At 28.5% G+C, this 15645-nt stretch overlaps 1 protein-coding gene across 1 annotated transcript; it reads right to left on the bottom strand.

Annotated features, from left to right (window-relative positions):
• Positions 1-4023: 4023 nt before the first annotated feature.
• On the bottom strand, positions 4024-15485 carry LOC111642115 (ferritin heavy chain-like). Its single transcript, XM_023388396.1, has 5 exons — positions 15219-15485; positions 10090-10202; positions 7857-8003; positions 7633-7761; positions 4024-5231 (listed from the first exon to the last, which is right to left on the bottom strand). Exons 1-5 carry the CDS (start codon positions 15274-15276, stop codon positions 5079-5081), a joined length of 600 nt encoding a protein of 199 aa, XP_023244164.1. The 5' UTR covers positions 15277-15485; the 3' UTR covers positions 4024-5078.
• Between the last annotated feature and the right edge of the window lie 160 nt (positions 15486-15645).

The raw sequence follows: 15645 nt of genomic DNA, 5'->3' as shown, positions 1-15645 counted from the left end.
AGGGTCTTTGAGAATAAATGAAATATTAAAACAATTTTTTTGGGCATACAAGAAACAAATAGTATTCTTATAATTAATTATAATTATTTGCTTTTTGTCCAATACTATAATAAATCTTAACAGCTACATGTAATTTGCTAGAAATTTTAAGGACTTATCACACCAGTTTTCAAGTCCTTAAAATTTATAGCAAATTACATATAGCTGTTAAGATAATTTAAATGGTATTCTTTCTATATCTGTGCTACCCAATGTTGTAATCACTAGCCATGTGTGGCTAGTGTGACTGAGAAACTGAATTTTTAATTTTTTTTAAAACTTTAAAACCAATGCACGAGTCCAAAGGATCCTGTTTTTATATCACACAAATGCCCGACACACAGTTGACACTTATACAGGATAAGTCTTTTCAGTAACTGAATCCATGAATAAGTGTAACATTGTGTTTAATTGAATGCTTCATACAGACAACATGAGTTATAACAGTACCTATTGTATATAAATTAATTGGTAATTAAATTATTTGTTAGTTTTTTAGATTACAATTGGATTATTTTTCTAGCTCAAATATGAAATATGTTTGCTAGAGCCTGAGATTTTCTGCAAAGACACCCATTTTATTGTTAAAAGTTTATTTTACACCCATTGAAAAAAGGATGTACCCAGATAGAATTGTGAAAATGCAAAATTCAATATACAGGTATGTAAATGATCTTTGTGATCATTTACATATCCATATCAGTTGTGGTCTGATTGCACTCTGTTGGTATTACCTAGTATCCTGTTATAAAGGCTTGCACAGACTTGCTGTGTTCAGAATTTTCAGTGGTTTCCTGACCACTATGGTATGCTACTGCTGCAATTCAGAAGAAAATTCTAGTTTCTGCTGAGGGAAGGCAATCTGTAAAAACTTCCCAAGACAGGTAGAATCTTATTGCACTAGCAAAGAATGTGAACTGAAATTCCTATTCAGTGGCGTGAACTTGCGAGACATGATATCTGTAAGTGAATGTGGCAAATGCCTGATGGATTTCTTTGCTGATTAAGAGGAACTTGTCACACGGCCAGGATACCTGGTGACCTGACATGAGAAGCTTGAAGGGAAGCCTTTCTCTTTCCAGCATTGGGCAGTCATAAATTTAGTGATTGCTATTGTCATGGACCCTGCAGAGCATGCATAATTGGTTGCTGTTTTGATTGAATCTTTTCAGATAGGTGAAGAATCTTCCATGATTGGTGAGAAGCTGGGTAATCTTATGGTTTGTAAAAAAAACCAACTTTTGTAATGATTATTGATGTCAGGGATGAAACTAAGTTTGAAAAAATGGAATAGCAACCACAATGATCACATTGTGGTTGCATTCCATTTATCTTGCCATCTCTGGAGAAGATCCCTCCAAAAGTCCACCTTGTCTGATGATAGTGGCTTCTTGCTGTAGATAATGTCAGTTTCTGTACTACTTGCAGCAGTTTTCACGAGTGTCAGCTCACTCATTTCCAGCATTTCCTTCATGGGCTTTCGTCCACCTGATACAGTATATTCATTGTCTGAGTTGGTGAGAAGACATGATTTGGTTTGCAATGGAATGGTTAAATGGTCAAGAGATCCAGTGAATGGAGGAGGTTCTGCCTAATAATTTTGACACGATAATTCGTTGGTACCACCATAGTATGTTCAGGAAATCCTGCACCCTTGTGTTGATTTAATGACAGCACTGCAAACAGCCATTTTTCAGCCAAATTATAAGTGGCTGTACACAGCTAAGGATGGCATATTGCCACACTTTCTGAATCTGTCTTGTCTCCAGATTTATTGCATTATCGAGCATTTCTGGGACTGGATGGGATGCCAGCTTTGGCCATCTATAAATATGAAGGATCTGGAGTAGCAGTTGCAATATCTGTGGGCAAATCAGTCACAGGATAGCATTTGTATACCTATATGCATCCAAGCCTAAAAAATTGCTGCCTATATCCAGACAAGAGATGAACCTATATGATATTAAAAGTCCGTTCAAATTTTACCATTGTTACTTAGGAAATTGTCCCTTTTGCTACGGGCATATTCAAAATCTCAGTGTCAATCTAGTGAGATGCTGCCAAAAGTGATGCGACTGCTGGTGTTTTCGAGAGAACACAAATATGGACTACTGGGACACTGGGAAAGAAAAGCAAGAAAATGGCAATGATGTGGACTTCCATGTTACATTAAATTTATTTAATGAGAACAGCTGAATGAAAAATGCATACAGTCGACCCCCCTATAAGATCGTTGATTTTTCCGTTTTATCTGAATTACATGTTGTATGAGTCACTTAGATTTTACAAATATGTGAGCCGTTCACAGCCCGGCACACGTATTTGTAAAATCTAAGTGACTCGTACAACATGTAATTCAGATAAAACGGAAAAATCAACAATCTTATAGAGGGGTCGACTGTATTTCATTTTTTAAAATCTTCATCCCTCTTTCTTTTTTATTTCCACAGAAGTTATAATTAAATCAGTCCCAAGATTACACTTTAAGCCATTTGCCTCATTCTTGCTACTTTATTTTTTACATAGGGATAGGGATAATGAAATAGAATTTGACACAAAATCAAAGAGGAAAGTTTGTTTTGTAAGGAAAGAAGTTACTCAATCTCATCACATCATGTAAGCTTTCATCTATATGCAGATAAACCTGTGTAAAGTTGGCTGAGGTGAAAGAGGCAAGAGGAGACCATGTTTCTTGAAGATATAGTAAACATCACCAATCCCATACCTTCGTTCCATCTCTATCTTCAAGAAACATGTCTGCCTCCTGCCCCTGTCTCTCTCCCACATCTATATGCACAAATGATAAAGTAATGTATCAACTTTATAACTTAATGACATTACCCAGGTAGGCAAAAGATATATTAATGATGTGTGCAATGCCATAATGTTGTAATGTCAAAAACTTTTCAGGAGAGATGAAAAACACTGTTTATAGTAAAATTAATTCCTTCAAGTATTGAAGGAATTCATTTCAATTTTACAATAAACTCACTAGGTTACAAATTCTCAGGAATAACAAAATGACGTAAACATAAGCCATAATGTTTTAAGCACCAGAAGTCACACGACTTGCACTTTGGTGCTTAAAATATTACTGCTTGTATTATACATAAGTTCAACTTCAAAATACAGCCACTTACAGCGACATTATTGCCACAATACTTTTTGCAGCAGGAAATAGTAAGTTTAGAATTAATTTCGTCAATAAAATGTATTTAGAAAAAAAAATGGAATTTACAATCTTATGGCATTGTGTGCTTCAATATAATAACACAAGAAGTATTTTTAAGTTTATGGTGTTATTTAAAAAACAACTATATTTAATATTTAATTTTTATTCTTTAAGAGAACAAGATACAATCAACACTAATGATAGTTTATGTAAATCTGTATCAAATTACATATTAACATTATTCTCAATAAATGAAATATTTAAATTATAACATTCACGTACACATTAATTAGATTAAGAGTATATTTGAGTCTCATTTAATACATAAAAATTGATAAAATATAATTTGCTATTAACAGCAGAGTATATATTTGAAGTACACTGTGACAAAATTGTGCAGATTTTTAGAATGGAGTATTGCCAAAATATTTTATTTAAATAATTTGACTTTTAAATCAAAATACTGTTAAAATATCAATATGAACTTAAAAATTCAGCTACCTATTTAATTTCAAATAATATAAAATGAAACTTGTCTAAAAAAAAAATCTATTATATAGAAGCATTTTTGAATTGTTGCTTCGTTTTTTCTCTAAAAGGAATGTTACATAAATTTACAAATTTTTTTTTTTATACGCAATAAAATCATTTTGAATCTCTCCTATGCGTATTAAGCATTTAATTAACAATTGATGGCTCGGAAATTTGTTCAAAATATTTTAAATATTTTCTTACCATTTCAAAGTTTTGATATTTGTAACTTATTTATCACATAAGATTTGAAACGTTCGGAAATTCGTGGCAATTCTATACTTTTCTCGTATTCTCAGCTGTTTCTATCAATACATAATTTTCACTGAACAGCTTATAATGATTAATCTGCAATTTATTATCGGCAGAAATTCGTAGACAGAATTCTAACTTTAATGCAATTTTTTCATTTTATAGTTTTTCTGAACAGTTTGATCATTTTCTAATGTACAATAATTAAAGAATCAAGTAAATTTATGTATTATTCATTATAAAAAATATTTTATAGACTAAAAAGTTCTTAAGGGTAAAATCTTTTCAGTTTTAATAAATTGTTACTAAGTAGTGTTTTACATTTTTTAAAATAAAAAGATTGGCAACGCAACATTTAGATTACAAATGAGTGAAGGAATCAAAATATAAAATGGATACAAATTATACGACCGAAGATTGAAATTTATATCATCACTTATATTTTAATTTTATGAAGGCAATTAGGAAATATGTGAACGATAAGTAGCATTAAACAAATATATTTATGTGTATATATGTATATATATTTGTACATTTACAAATACATTTTTATCTATCTAATATTGTATATGGAGCATTGTGCTACAATTTATCTAAAAATTTTAGAAAGTTTGCTAATTAAAAATATATGGAGAAAGAGTGAGTTATACACTTGAGGATTTATATGAATTAAAAGTATATATTGTCATATAATTAAATGAAAAAAAAAAAAAAAACTTAATATACTCTTGTTTTGCTGTTTACATGAATACCAATACATAGATCTTTGGCAAAACTTAAGAATAAAATGACTTGAATTATTTTTGATATCTGATATGCATTAAGAAACCTTACAAGGTATTTTCTTACATGTGTAATTGTTATAGAATTATGGAAAATATAGGGTGGAAAAGAATGAGCTGTATATTTCTCATCATAGGAATGTTTAAGAAAAATATATTTTTGAACATAAATGATAAAGAAACTAAATGTAAAGAAAAAATTGTCCAAAAAATAAAATTGAGTAATTTTCAAATATTAAATCTTGTGAGAAAGAATTATTTTAAATATATATCATACTAACAATGCACCAAGAAGAGAAAAACTACAGTTCCATCTTTTCACCAGAAAGTTCACGATCTATCAAATATTCTCCCATTCCACTGTCCATGCGTCTCAACTTTGTGACGTAAGTATTTATTTCGTCGATAGACTCCACCTGTTCAGTCAAATATTCATTTTCCAAAAAGTCCATCAACTAGAAATAAATAACTTGGTTAGAAATGTATATTTTTGAATTTACAAAAGGCATTTTTATAGATATAACTCAACATTTTAAAACAAGACAGACCATTTTCTTGTTGTTATATACTTGAAATATTAAATCAGAACTTTACAAACATAAATAACAGGTAATTATTTCTATAATTTCTTTTTATTATTATTAATCTCTTTTTATTCCTTTATTTTTTCCCCAATTTTGGGACTCAGAGAGCTGGAGCTCCTAGGCTTGTACCTAATGAGTAATCTAACACTGATTATAAAGAAAGTAAAATTATTTTATATGTAATTTGCCAAAAAAATTCTGTAATTTGGAAATTACTAATTGTCATTTCATTAATCATTAATAAATCCAATCAAAAAACAAACTTTTTTCATGTAATCACTTAAACTGTTTTCTACTTACTTCATTTTTATAATTAACATTTGATATACAGTACTGTATTTATTCATACATACATCTTTTATCGGGTTTTAATAGCTTTGTAAAATAATGGGCATCTTGAATGTATGTAATGTGTCTTAATTAGCAACCTCTAGTATTACTCTTTTCTCAAATGTTGGTCATGCAATAAAAATGCTCTGTTAATTTACTTAGTGAAGGGAAAGATTATGGTAATGGGCAGAAATAATCCAAAAGATCCATTAAGTAGGCAAAGCACGGCACATACACAAGACCAACCAAGAAGGACAAGCGATAAATTAGAGAATTGAATAGTTTCAGCAACATGGAGGAGTGCTTAATATGAATATATCAGTAAGATAAAATTCACGGACGGTAAAAGTAATAGGCACATTTCTTGGTCTTATTTTTTTATTTTATTTGTATTTTATGTTATCCCTTGTATTGTAATTATCTATTCATATTGTTCTCAAGATGACTGTACTTATTGATACTGGACATGCGCATTAAATGTAAAAGATTTTTAAAAAATTATAAAATAGGTTTTGTTCATTATAAATCAGAATTATTTGATTTTTCCTGAAGGAGGTCAATCAACCGACCAAAAAACGTTCAAAGTTCAAATAATTCTCTGCATCTTAAAGGATTTTGGTTGTTTGTTTGTTGAAAGATTATTGATGAATCTTTCCCAACAAACCTATTCATAATAATAAATATTTAAGAGATCAACTTAGCTCAATCTCATTAGTCTATTATAATAACCTTATAAGTACTTGGATAAAAATCTCAGGATATGTGCAACATATTTGAAGAAATGTTAATACAGTACAGCGTTGATTATCTGAATCAATTGGGGACTGGGGTTGTCCGGAAAATCAATTTTTCGGATAACCCCATGTATGAAAAAATACATTATTAATATAGTATATTAGTATATCCCAATAATAGTATATTAATACATCCCAGGTTTAAATTTTTCTCTGTTGCGTGTTGCTTTGCATTGAATTTTCGTCGACGTTAAGCCTAACGAAAATTTTTATAATAATCATTGTGGCTATTGTATCGTTAAAAATTATTTCTTCACTTTGTACAAACAAAATATATATATTGAAAAATATAAAAACAAAAAAAAATTATACTTTAGAAGTTAATCTAGTATCAAAAATGTTCAATTCAGCACAACACAGTCCAACTGGAATACTTTCGGTTAACTAACATTTTGGTTGATTGGCATTCAGATAATCAACACTCTACTGCATTTCAATTTTTCAAATGGCACTGAGAATGATTGCATCTTGGAAGATGTGAGCATCAAATGCAGTGATGATTCATAAGACCCTAACCTGGAAAATGAAGAGGTTTTCGACTCAGTGATATATAATTTACTTTACCAAAAATACTAAACCAATTTCTTACCAACATATTTTTAGACTTCAACTGAAAATCATACAAGAAAAATCAACTAAAGTGTCATTGACTTTACATTCAAGTACAGTAAATTTACTTAAATTTAAGGCCAACAACATCCAAATAATCCATTCATTGTTTAGATGTTTTTTGAAAATTTTAAATGTCACTTTTGGAACATTTGATAAAATATCATGAATGCAATTCTGAACTATAGTAATTTTGACTCTTACCAACTGTCACAACAATTGTTTTATTTAAAATTTAGTAAATACAGTAGAGCGTCGATTTTCCGAAAGTCAATCATCCAAAAGAATTCCAGTCGGCAAATTTAAATTTTCGCCAGTGCTGTGGCGCTTCAATCTTTGGCTATGTCTTGGGCTACTCAAATATTTTACGTTTTTGATACTAAATTAACATCTGAAGTATAATTTTTTATTATTTTTATATTTTTCAATATANATTATTTTTACTAAACAAATTGTAAGTGTATCCATTATTGTATTAAAAAATAATAATAATAAATTATCTAGATTTAAAAACAAAAATTTAAAAAGCTGTTGCTTACATGTGGATCTTTGCAAGGTCTCTCTGCTAAACCATGCAAATGATGTAATTTGTTATTTACAGATTCTTCCAATCTCAAGGCCTCTTCCATTGCATCCAAACCACTTCTCCAAGTATAATTAGATGGCATCTATATTTTAAAAAATTACTATTATATATTTACTTAAAATTATTATAAATTTGTGTACGACTTCATTATAATTTTGTAATTACGTGAAAGCATACCTTGATGTTAAACACACCAATTTGGCCACCTCGTCTATTGACGTAATCAATCAGTTTTTGAGCATGTTCTCTTTCTTCTTTAGAATTTTCCAAAAAGTACTTGGCAAAACCTTTTCTACCAACTTTATTATTGTCAAAATAAGCTGACTGGAATTAAAATTCATATATTAATGTTATATTTAGCACACAATAATTTTTTAAAATGATGTTAAAAGAATCCAATCTAAAACATTATTCACAAAAAATAATAAAAGAAAAACAGCAGTGATAAAAAGAATTTTCTTGATTTTACAATAAATGTTTGTTATTTATGAATTTCCAGCTAATAATGTTCCATAGTATCTACTCAAAAATATAATAGAGGGAAGTTGTCATATTAAAACATATCTTATTTACATTTGATAGATTAAGGATCTGTACATTTGTACAGATACAGAACATTGGTAAAAATATGCCTGCCAAGAGGCTGATAGAATCATTTGATTTGTGATCGGAAACAATGAGATAAACAGGACAAACATTCTATTAAAACAGCAGATTAGTAAGTGAACTTGAATAGATAAGAATAGTCAATAGTTTGTTATAGGAGACAGATAAAATTAAATAGGACTGAGAGAATAATTTGAATCACATATCAAATGCATGAAAAACTTAGTTAAAATGGAAATATATCATCATATATACTACACTATAATTTTTATGATATTAAATATTCACAGATTTGGCCTGTGCATTCACACTTAGGACTCATACCTAGTTAATGCTCAATTTTGCATTTTGAAAAACACTACATTTTTATAAAATATAAAAAATAACTGCCAAATAGTAACTAAGTCACTCAACCTTTTGCGCAGCAAAAACCTTTTAATGTTAGATTTACATTCGACGGAATATTTGTAAACCCAAAGACGGTCTTTTAATATGAATGAAAATGTTATTAAAAAGTGCTTGTTGCTCAAAAAAGTTGTGACATAGTTACTGCATTTGTATTTTTCACTGGGCCAAATCTGTATACATGTAAGAAAATTAACATAAAACCTAGTTTGTATTAATAATATATAAAAATTATTAAAAAAACCAGCAATGAGTTACTCAACTTTACCGGCAACATTTAATATTTTCGTAGTGTCACCTGTTATCATATTTTATTAAAAAACTTTTTATATTTTTAACTATTATAAATTGGCAAAAAGCTTAATTTTGAGGGTATGGATGAGTTTTATAAAAATAAATTGTAAATGATAATAACCAGTAAAATCGTCATTAAGTCCAACCTTACTGGAGATATACATGACCTCCTTTATCTCCTATCCCAACCTTTATCTACCAAAATTTAATAAACAAACCTCTTTGCAAAATTTCAGAAATTTTCGACAAAAAGCACAGGAGTTATTAAGCTTCAAAGAGGGTGAACAATGTCATGCCCCACAGAAACAAAGAAATTACCCGATTTTTTGTTTTGCATTTCTTGACATTTCAAGGTGTCCTAAGTTCCAAAAATGTAAAAGTCTTGGGGTCATTTTTTGACCCATCACCATACTTTCCCTCTGTTATATGTAACAACTGGGAAAGTAAAAAATTATAAAATTATGTTTTGCCACCTAGCATACTTATGTCACTATTTGTTTATTTCTTAAACAGAGTGATAAATCATGATAATAGATAAATACTTCATAAATATTTAGTTTCATGAAATAAGATATGATTCCACTTAAAGTACATTGTAGTTTGAACATTCATATACAGTATTCTCTCCATAAACCATATTATATCATTATATTATCATATATAGTATAATACTTATTGGATTATAGCATAATAGTATGTTTATATTATTACTACTTATTTCACTTATGTAATAAGACAATTAGCCAATATCTTGATATCTTGTGTTACATGTATTGATTGTATTTAAAGAGAAAAAGTTTATTTCTTTTAATATCCAGAGGATGTTATATCATAATACTGTCTGTGTGCTTATATAATAGCATATTCATAAACTTATCCATTATTGTACTGTATATCTATGTTTATGCAGTAGTACTTCTGACAATTTATTAGAATAACGTAAATGCAAAGTTAAAAACTGATAAAAAATCTTAAAAATTACGATCAAAGAACCAATAAATTTCAAGCAAGGCAGCTTAAAAACAGAGGTTAATTTTGCATGTACACAATTCTAACAAATTATCATCAACGTAGAACTTTGTATATACACATTTTAAATACAAACCATGCCCATGTAGGCAAGACTAGCATGCATTTCTTCATCAATTTGATTTCTTAAACCAGTCAAACACTGTCCATGTAAGTGGTAATGATTCTTGGAAGGTTTCACTTCATTATCTGTAATTTCAAATAATAAAAACAGATAAATTACAGCTATAAATGAAAAATATCTGATTATATTATATATATAAAAAAGGCCTACATTATCTACAGACCTTTTGATAAGATCATACAAATTAAACATTGATTAAAAATTTCAAAGATTACCGTTAAGTAAATATTTATAATTCGTTTAGATAAAGAAATCTGTTGATAGTTTTAATGACTTGTAACTTAATCCCAAATGTATGGAATAGTGAGTGAATGCATGATAAAGAAGGTTAACAATTTTTTTTTGTCTTTAACAAGTGCTTTACTTAATTATATAAATAAATTTTTTGGCTTTTATCCAACAGCCTTACATAATGATTCAAATAATTTCTAAAAATATGTCGACATTTTCCTTATAATTCTTCAGATATGTGTTAATATATTGTTATTGTCCACTAAATTCTCTTCCTCTATAAAACAAAATAATTTAATTACATCCTCAATGATATTAATAGATCTTAATTAAAATCTCTTAATATACTTCACAAATTCATCTTATAAATGCATTTTTTTCAATGGTTTTGATCAATTTTTCATAAAAATTTAACAATAAAATGAATGAAGCTAAACATAATTCTTCATTCTCTACGTCAAAAATTCTTAAAAGTTTAATTATTTAAATGTCTTAATATACTTCACAAATTCATCTTATAAATGCATTTTTTTGATCAATTTTTCATAAAAATTAAAAATTCATTTGAATGAAGCTAAACATAATTCTTCATTCTCTACGTCAAAAATTCTTAAAAGTTTAATTATTTAAATGTATTTTTCTATAAAATTAGTGATTCTTCCTCCTTAAAATTACATTTTTTTTCCTTTTACTTTTTGATAATGGAGATGTATCTTTAATTATCATTTTAAATGTTAAACAATTCAATTTTGTTCGAAGATTTTAAGCATTGTAACTCCTTCCACATGTGAATAATTCNCAAACACTCAACACAGTTGAATTATATAATTAACCTAAAAAGTTATATAAAATAATAATATATTCATAAATTTTGTTAAATATAAGTCAATTAATGGATCCATTTTAATGATTTCTACTAATTATAATCTTTCAAGTAATGTTTTGATTGTCCTTAAAAGTTTCGTAATACAAATCATTAGCAGTTAATTAACATTAATATAAACCATAAAATATTTAAAATTCTGTTAATTAAATTACAAAACATATTACTATGTCATATTTCTCCTCAAACTTAGTTTTACTTTTTTCATTATTTTAATTCTTATAATCAATAAATCCGCAAACCCGACTTTTAATCACAAGACGGCAGCTTAACTGCCTACCTCTAGTTAAATTACTTCATATCTAATTATTAAATTTACTTTGTTACAGCCCGATAATATGGCAATTGTTCGGAATTCCTGCAGTCACAATGCTTACTCATATTTGAAATGCCATCTTAAGTACTTTTATCAAGAAAAGGACACAAACTCAGAGCAACACACAAGTAGACTGGGATTAGAGAGATAAGATGTGTTTTGTATGTATTTCTCTGCAGATTCAGCTGGAGAGATTATATTTTTCACATTTACATGTTATTCAACAGTACATTTTGTTATAAAAATCGTGCAAATAATCTCATGTTTGTCATTTTATTTACCTATTTATCTATCACAAATGAACAAATTCGCATGTTATAAAAGAGATTTCATTGCTAATTTTTTAAAATTTTAATACATAATAAAATGTAATGTATAGACTAGGGTATTGTAATCATAATTAATTAATCAAACTTAATTAGTAGTTAAGAAAAATGAACCATGTCAAAATAAACTTAGTTTGATAAAGTTGGTCTAAGTTTTGATAATTAATAAAATAAAGTTATGGCTGTACGAACATTGCATTATTAAAATATAAAAATTTTAGCAAGCGTCAGTGCGCTATTCTATACATAATTGATCCTAGTGGAGTTCAGTCGATAAAAATTAATTGGCTTCCTTATAAGCTTCAAAAGATGCATCAATTAATTTTAGAGTAAATTAAGGAAAGGTTTACGACGGCGACAACCATTTAATTAGGTTGTTAGCAGAAAAAAGAAATGCTAGAGGGACCAAACTACATTGCAAAGAATTAATTAATTATAAGAAATACTAATATATTGCAATTAATTTTACATAATTGTTAAATTACTTATTGCACAACTCGGGAGCATCATTTACAACATTGACTTTATTTACAGCCAGAACTTCTTATAAAATGTTGTTAACTTTAATAAAATCTAATATTAATAAAAATACAAATATAATTTTTTTAAATATTCAACATTTTTTGATTTAAATTTATTTTCTATGGATTTAAAATGATTTTTACTTTAATCCTATCTCAATTACTATAAACAAACGGTGGATGATTTATGGCTAAGATTACGATAATTTTTAATTAACTAAATTGAAAAACTTGACTTGTAATTTTGGCAGTTAAATCATTATCCTGTACTAATATTAATGTTAATTAGAAATTAATTTTGTATTTAGGAAATTATGGATGACGACTCAAATTAGGATTCAAACCCGTAACTTCTTATCTATCATATAATATGCTTTGCCAGTTATCCAGAACTTCTTAAGCCAAAATCTATAATTTTTAACTAGAAATTATCTTAATTCTAGAAAGAAAATAGCCTAATATTTTCTATTAAACCTAAAAGTATTCTTTTAATATCAGGATATGTCTTTTGTATACTTAATCACTGTATTAGCCTATGAACTTGTTAGAAATAATTGTTATAATCTACTTAAGTAAATATTTAATTGTTATAAATTTATCAAAGAATCTCAGTGCATTCCAGAAAATAAAACCAAATATTCAAAATAATAATAATAATAATATCTAAAATTAAAACCATATAAATTATTCTGTCGTTCATTTATAGAACACGAGTTTTCGTCTTCTCGCATTTAAATTTACATGAATGGAATCATATTAATCTACAAAGGAAAAGAAACAGTTCTAAAAATAAAGTTCAATTATTTGTTTAAAAAACAAAATTATAAAATTAATATGCACTAAAATTTTTCTGTAATAAAGTACAACTGCCCTTCTGAGATTTTTCTCTTTGATCTATCTGTACCAGTATTTCTGTAGCCATTTTTGTCCTTTTATTTATGATAATTTTAATCCAAACTTTTCACTAGTCTGTGTAATAACAACTTATACTTATATACATATATTATACTAAGGAGATTTTTGTTAGCTGAACTCCTCTTAGATTTCTTAGACTTGAATGAATTAGGTGTTGATAGATAGGGGTGGGTGTGTAGAAGTGCAATAAGCTTATTGTTATTGAATCTGATGATCCATTCAGGAGACATTAGGCTCCAACATTCTAAAATTTCTCTATCATTCTGTATGGGGAGTTTACAAGAAAATTTTGCAACAACTGTGTCAGATTCGCCGACAAGTTATCTGAGTGTAAAGTTTACAAAAGGAACATGTGGAACCCTGATAAATATCTCTATTTGTCACAAATTTTCTGCATTCCGTAAGTGTCCACTGATCATTTTATAACTATTTTATAATCCATCATTGCATTGTTATTGATACTTCAAAGTCGTATCTCATTTATTCCCATGTTAATCAGGACTCAGGTTCTGTTGGATTTACTGCTTTATATGGTAAACGAAGAAATTTTGTAATCCATTTTTGATATTGATGTTGAGAGCATGAATATATTTTGCATAATCCAAATAACAAGTAACTTTTGATAGACTTCCAATTTTTAATTCTAAATTAACTTTTTCTATTCAATGCCTTATCCTGTGAGTTGCTTGCTAGTAGTAATAAAAACACGAAAACTTTCGAAGAAAAATAATTTAAGTCACAAAATTAACATTAAAATTTAAAAATTTTATGATTAAAAATTGACTTGCTTATTGAATAAATTTTATTCAATAAGCAGGTCAATTTGATCTCAAGTGAAAGAAAAAAAAATAAAAAACTGAAGTTAGCATAGCATTTTATGATCTTTTCTCACATGATTAAATGATCTCTCTCGTAAGGTCAGGAATAATGGGGTAAAATTCCCCAGACCCAAATTCTCAGGGACCTGGATGTCATCCCACAATTTGTTTTTTACATACTAAGTTAAACATAAAGGACAGCGCAAATTTTTCTCCCGGACCCGGCGACATCTCTCAACACCCCTGCCTAAGATATACCATGTCAAATGATAGGCAATTCATCACTCAAAGCAATCCTAAACAAACAAACTTATAAGGCAAATTAACCAGATGGCCGTACAGCGATAAAAAAAAATCACATCCTAATTTCATAACTTATCACAGGTATCATTGAGATATCACTCCCATGTTTTGCAAATAGCCAGCGACGCCATTATAGATCGAACCTGCCAATATCGAGAAAAACTAATCAGTTGTATCATAATACGCAAGTCGCACGCAGTGATAAATTAATCAAATTTATGGTGCACAATTAATTCTGATTTCCATTTTAGGTATAATTATTGATTTTTCAACTGCAACCTGTTAGAATTGATCTTAGATTAGATTAATTCTTAATTTACATCATAATACAGTATATATGTATATTTCTGTAATGGGATAAAATATACAATTGAAGAAGCACAGAAATATACATATAAATTAGAGAAGCAAGAAGAAGCCCATTGTTTTCTTCGCCCATTCTTGCTGCCCATTGTTTTCTTCGCCCATTCTTGCTGCCCATTGTTTTCTTAGCAATTACAGAAGCAGCAGCAAGAAGCCCATTGTAGAAATATACATATCATTTATAGAAGCAGCAGCAAGAAGAAAACAATGGGCTTCTTGCTGCTTCTTCTATAATTTTTATGTATCAATATATTTCTACAATGGAATGAAATATACAATTGAAAAAGTATTTAAAATTAAAGATTCAGTATAAAAATTCCATAACATAATACAGTTACTTAGTAACAAATCAACACAATTACTTCATATTGTTACGTCATAAAAGGCAAGAAAACAAGTACATACTCTCCTTTCCTATAGCAACCACCGCAAACAAACAGAAAGTGACAACTGCAGTAAACATAGCGGGAAAAAAACGATTCTTCCGAGGAAAACAATATATATACGGTTACTTTAAGCAGCTATTATGACTTTGTACTATAAATTTTATCGTTTTTATATCAACATAACTGTGTCTAAATATTTAAAGATAGATAGCCTTTGCACTCACTGGTACAGAAGGCCTGAGAAGTGAACAAAACAAATGACGTGATTAATATGAAAGCCACCTAGCGTCGATCGATATTATATAGTATGAGTCACGTGATACAGTAGGCCAATCGAATCGCTGCACATTAAATACATTCTTCTGTATCGGTATCATTAAGAGTCACGTGATTGTTACCTTTAACCCGTCGAGTCGCGTGGCGCAAAGATTATATAATTTACGTTT

Source organism: Centruroides sculpturatus, unplaced genomic scaffold, assembly GCF_000671375.1.
Source record: "Centruroides sculpturatus isolate CEXI.00-Female unplaced genomic scaffold, Cexi_2.0 scaffold1620, whole genome shotgun sequence".
Lineage (NCBI taxonomy): Eukaryota > Metazoa > Arthropoda > Arachnida > Scorpiones > Buthidae > Centruroides > Centruroides sculpturatus.
The sequence above is the reverse complement of the archived record's forward strand: the minus strand, read 5'-3'. Positions and strand labels throughout refer to the sequence as shown.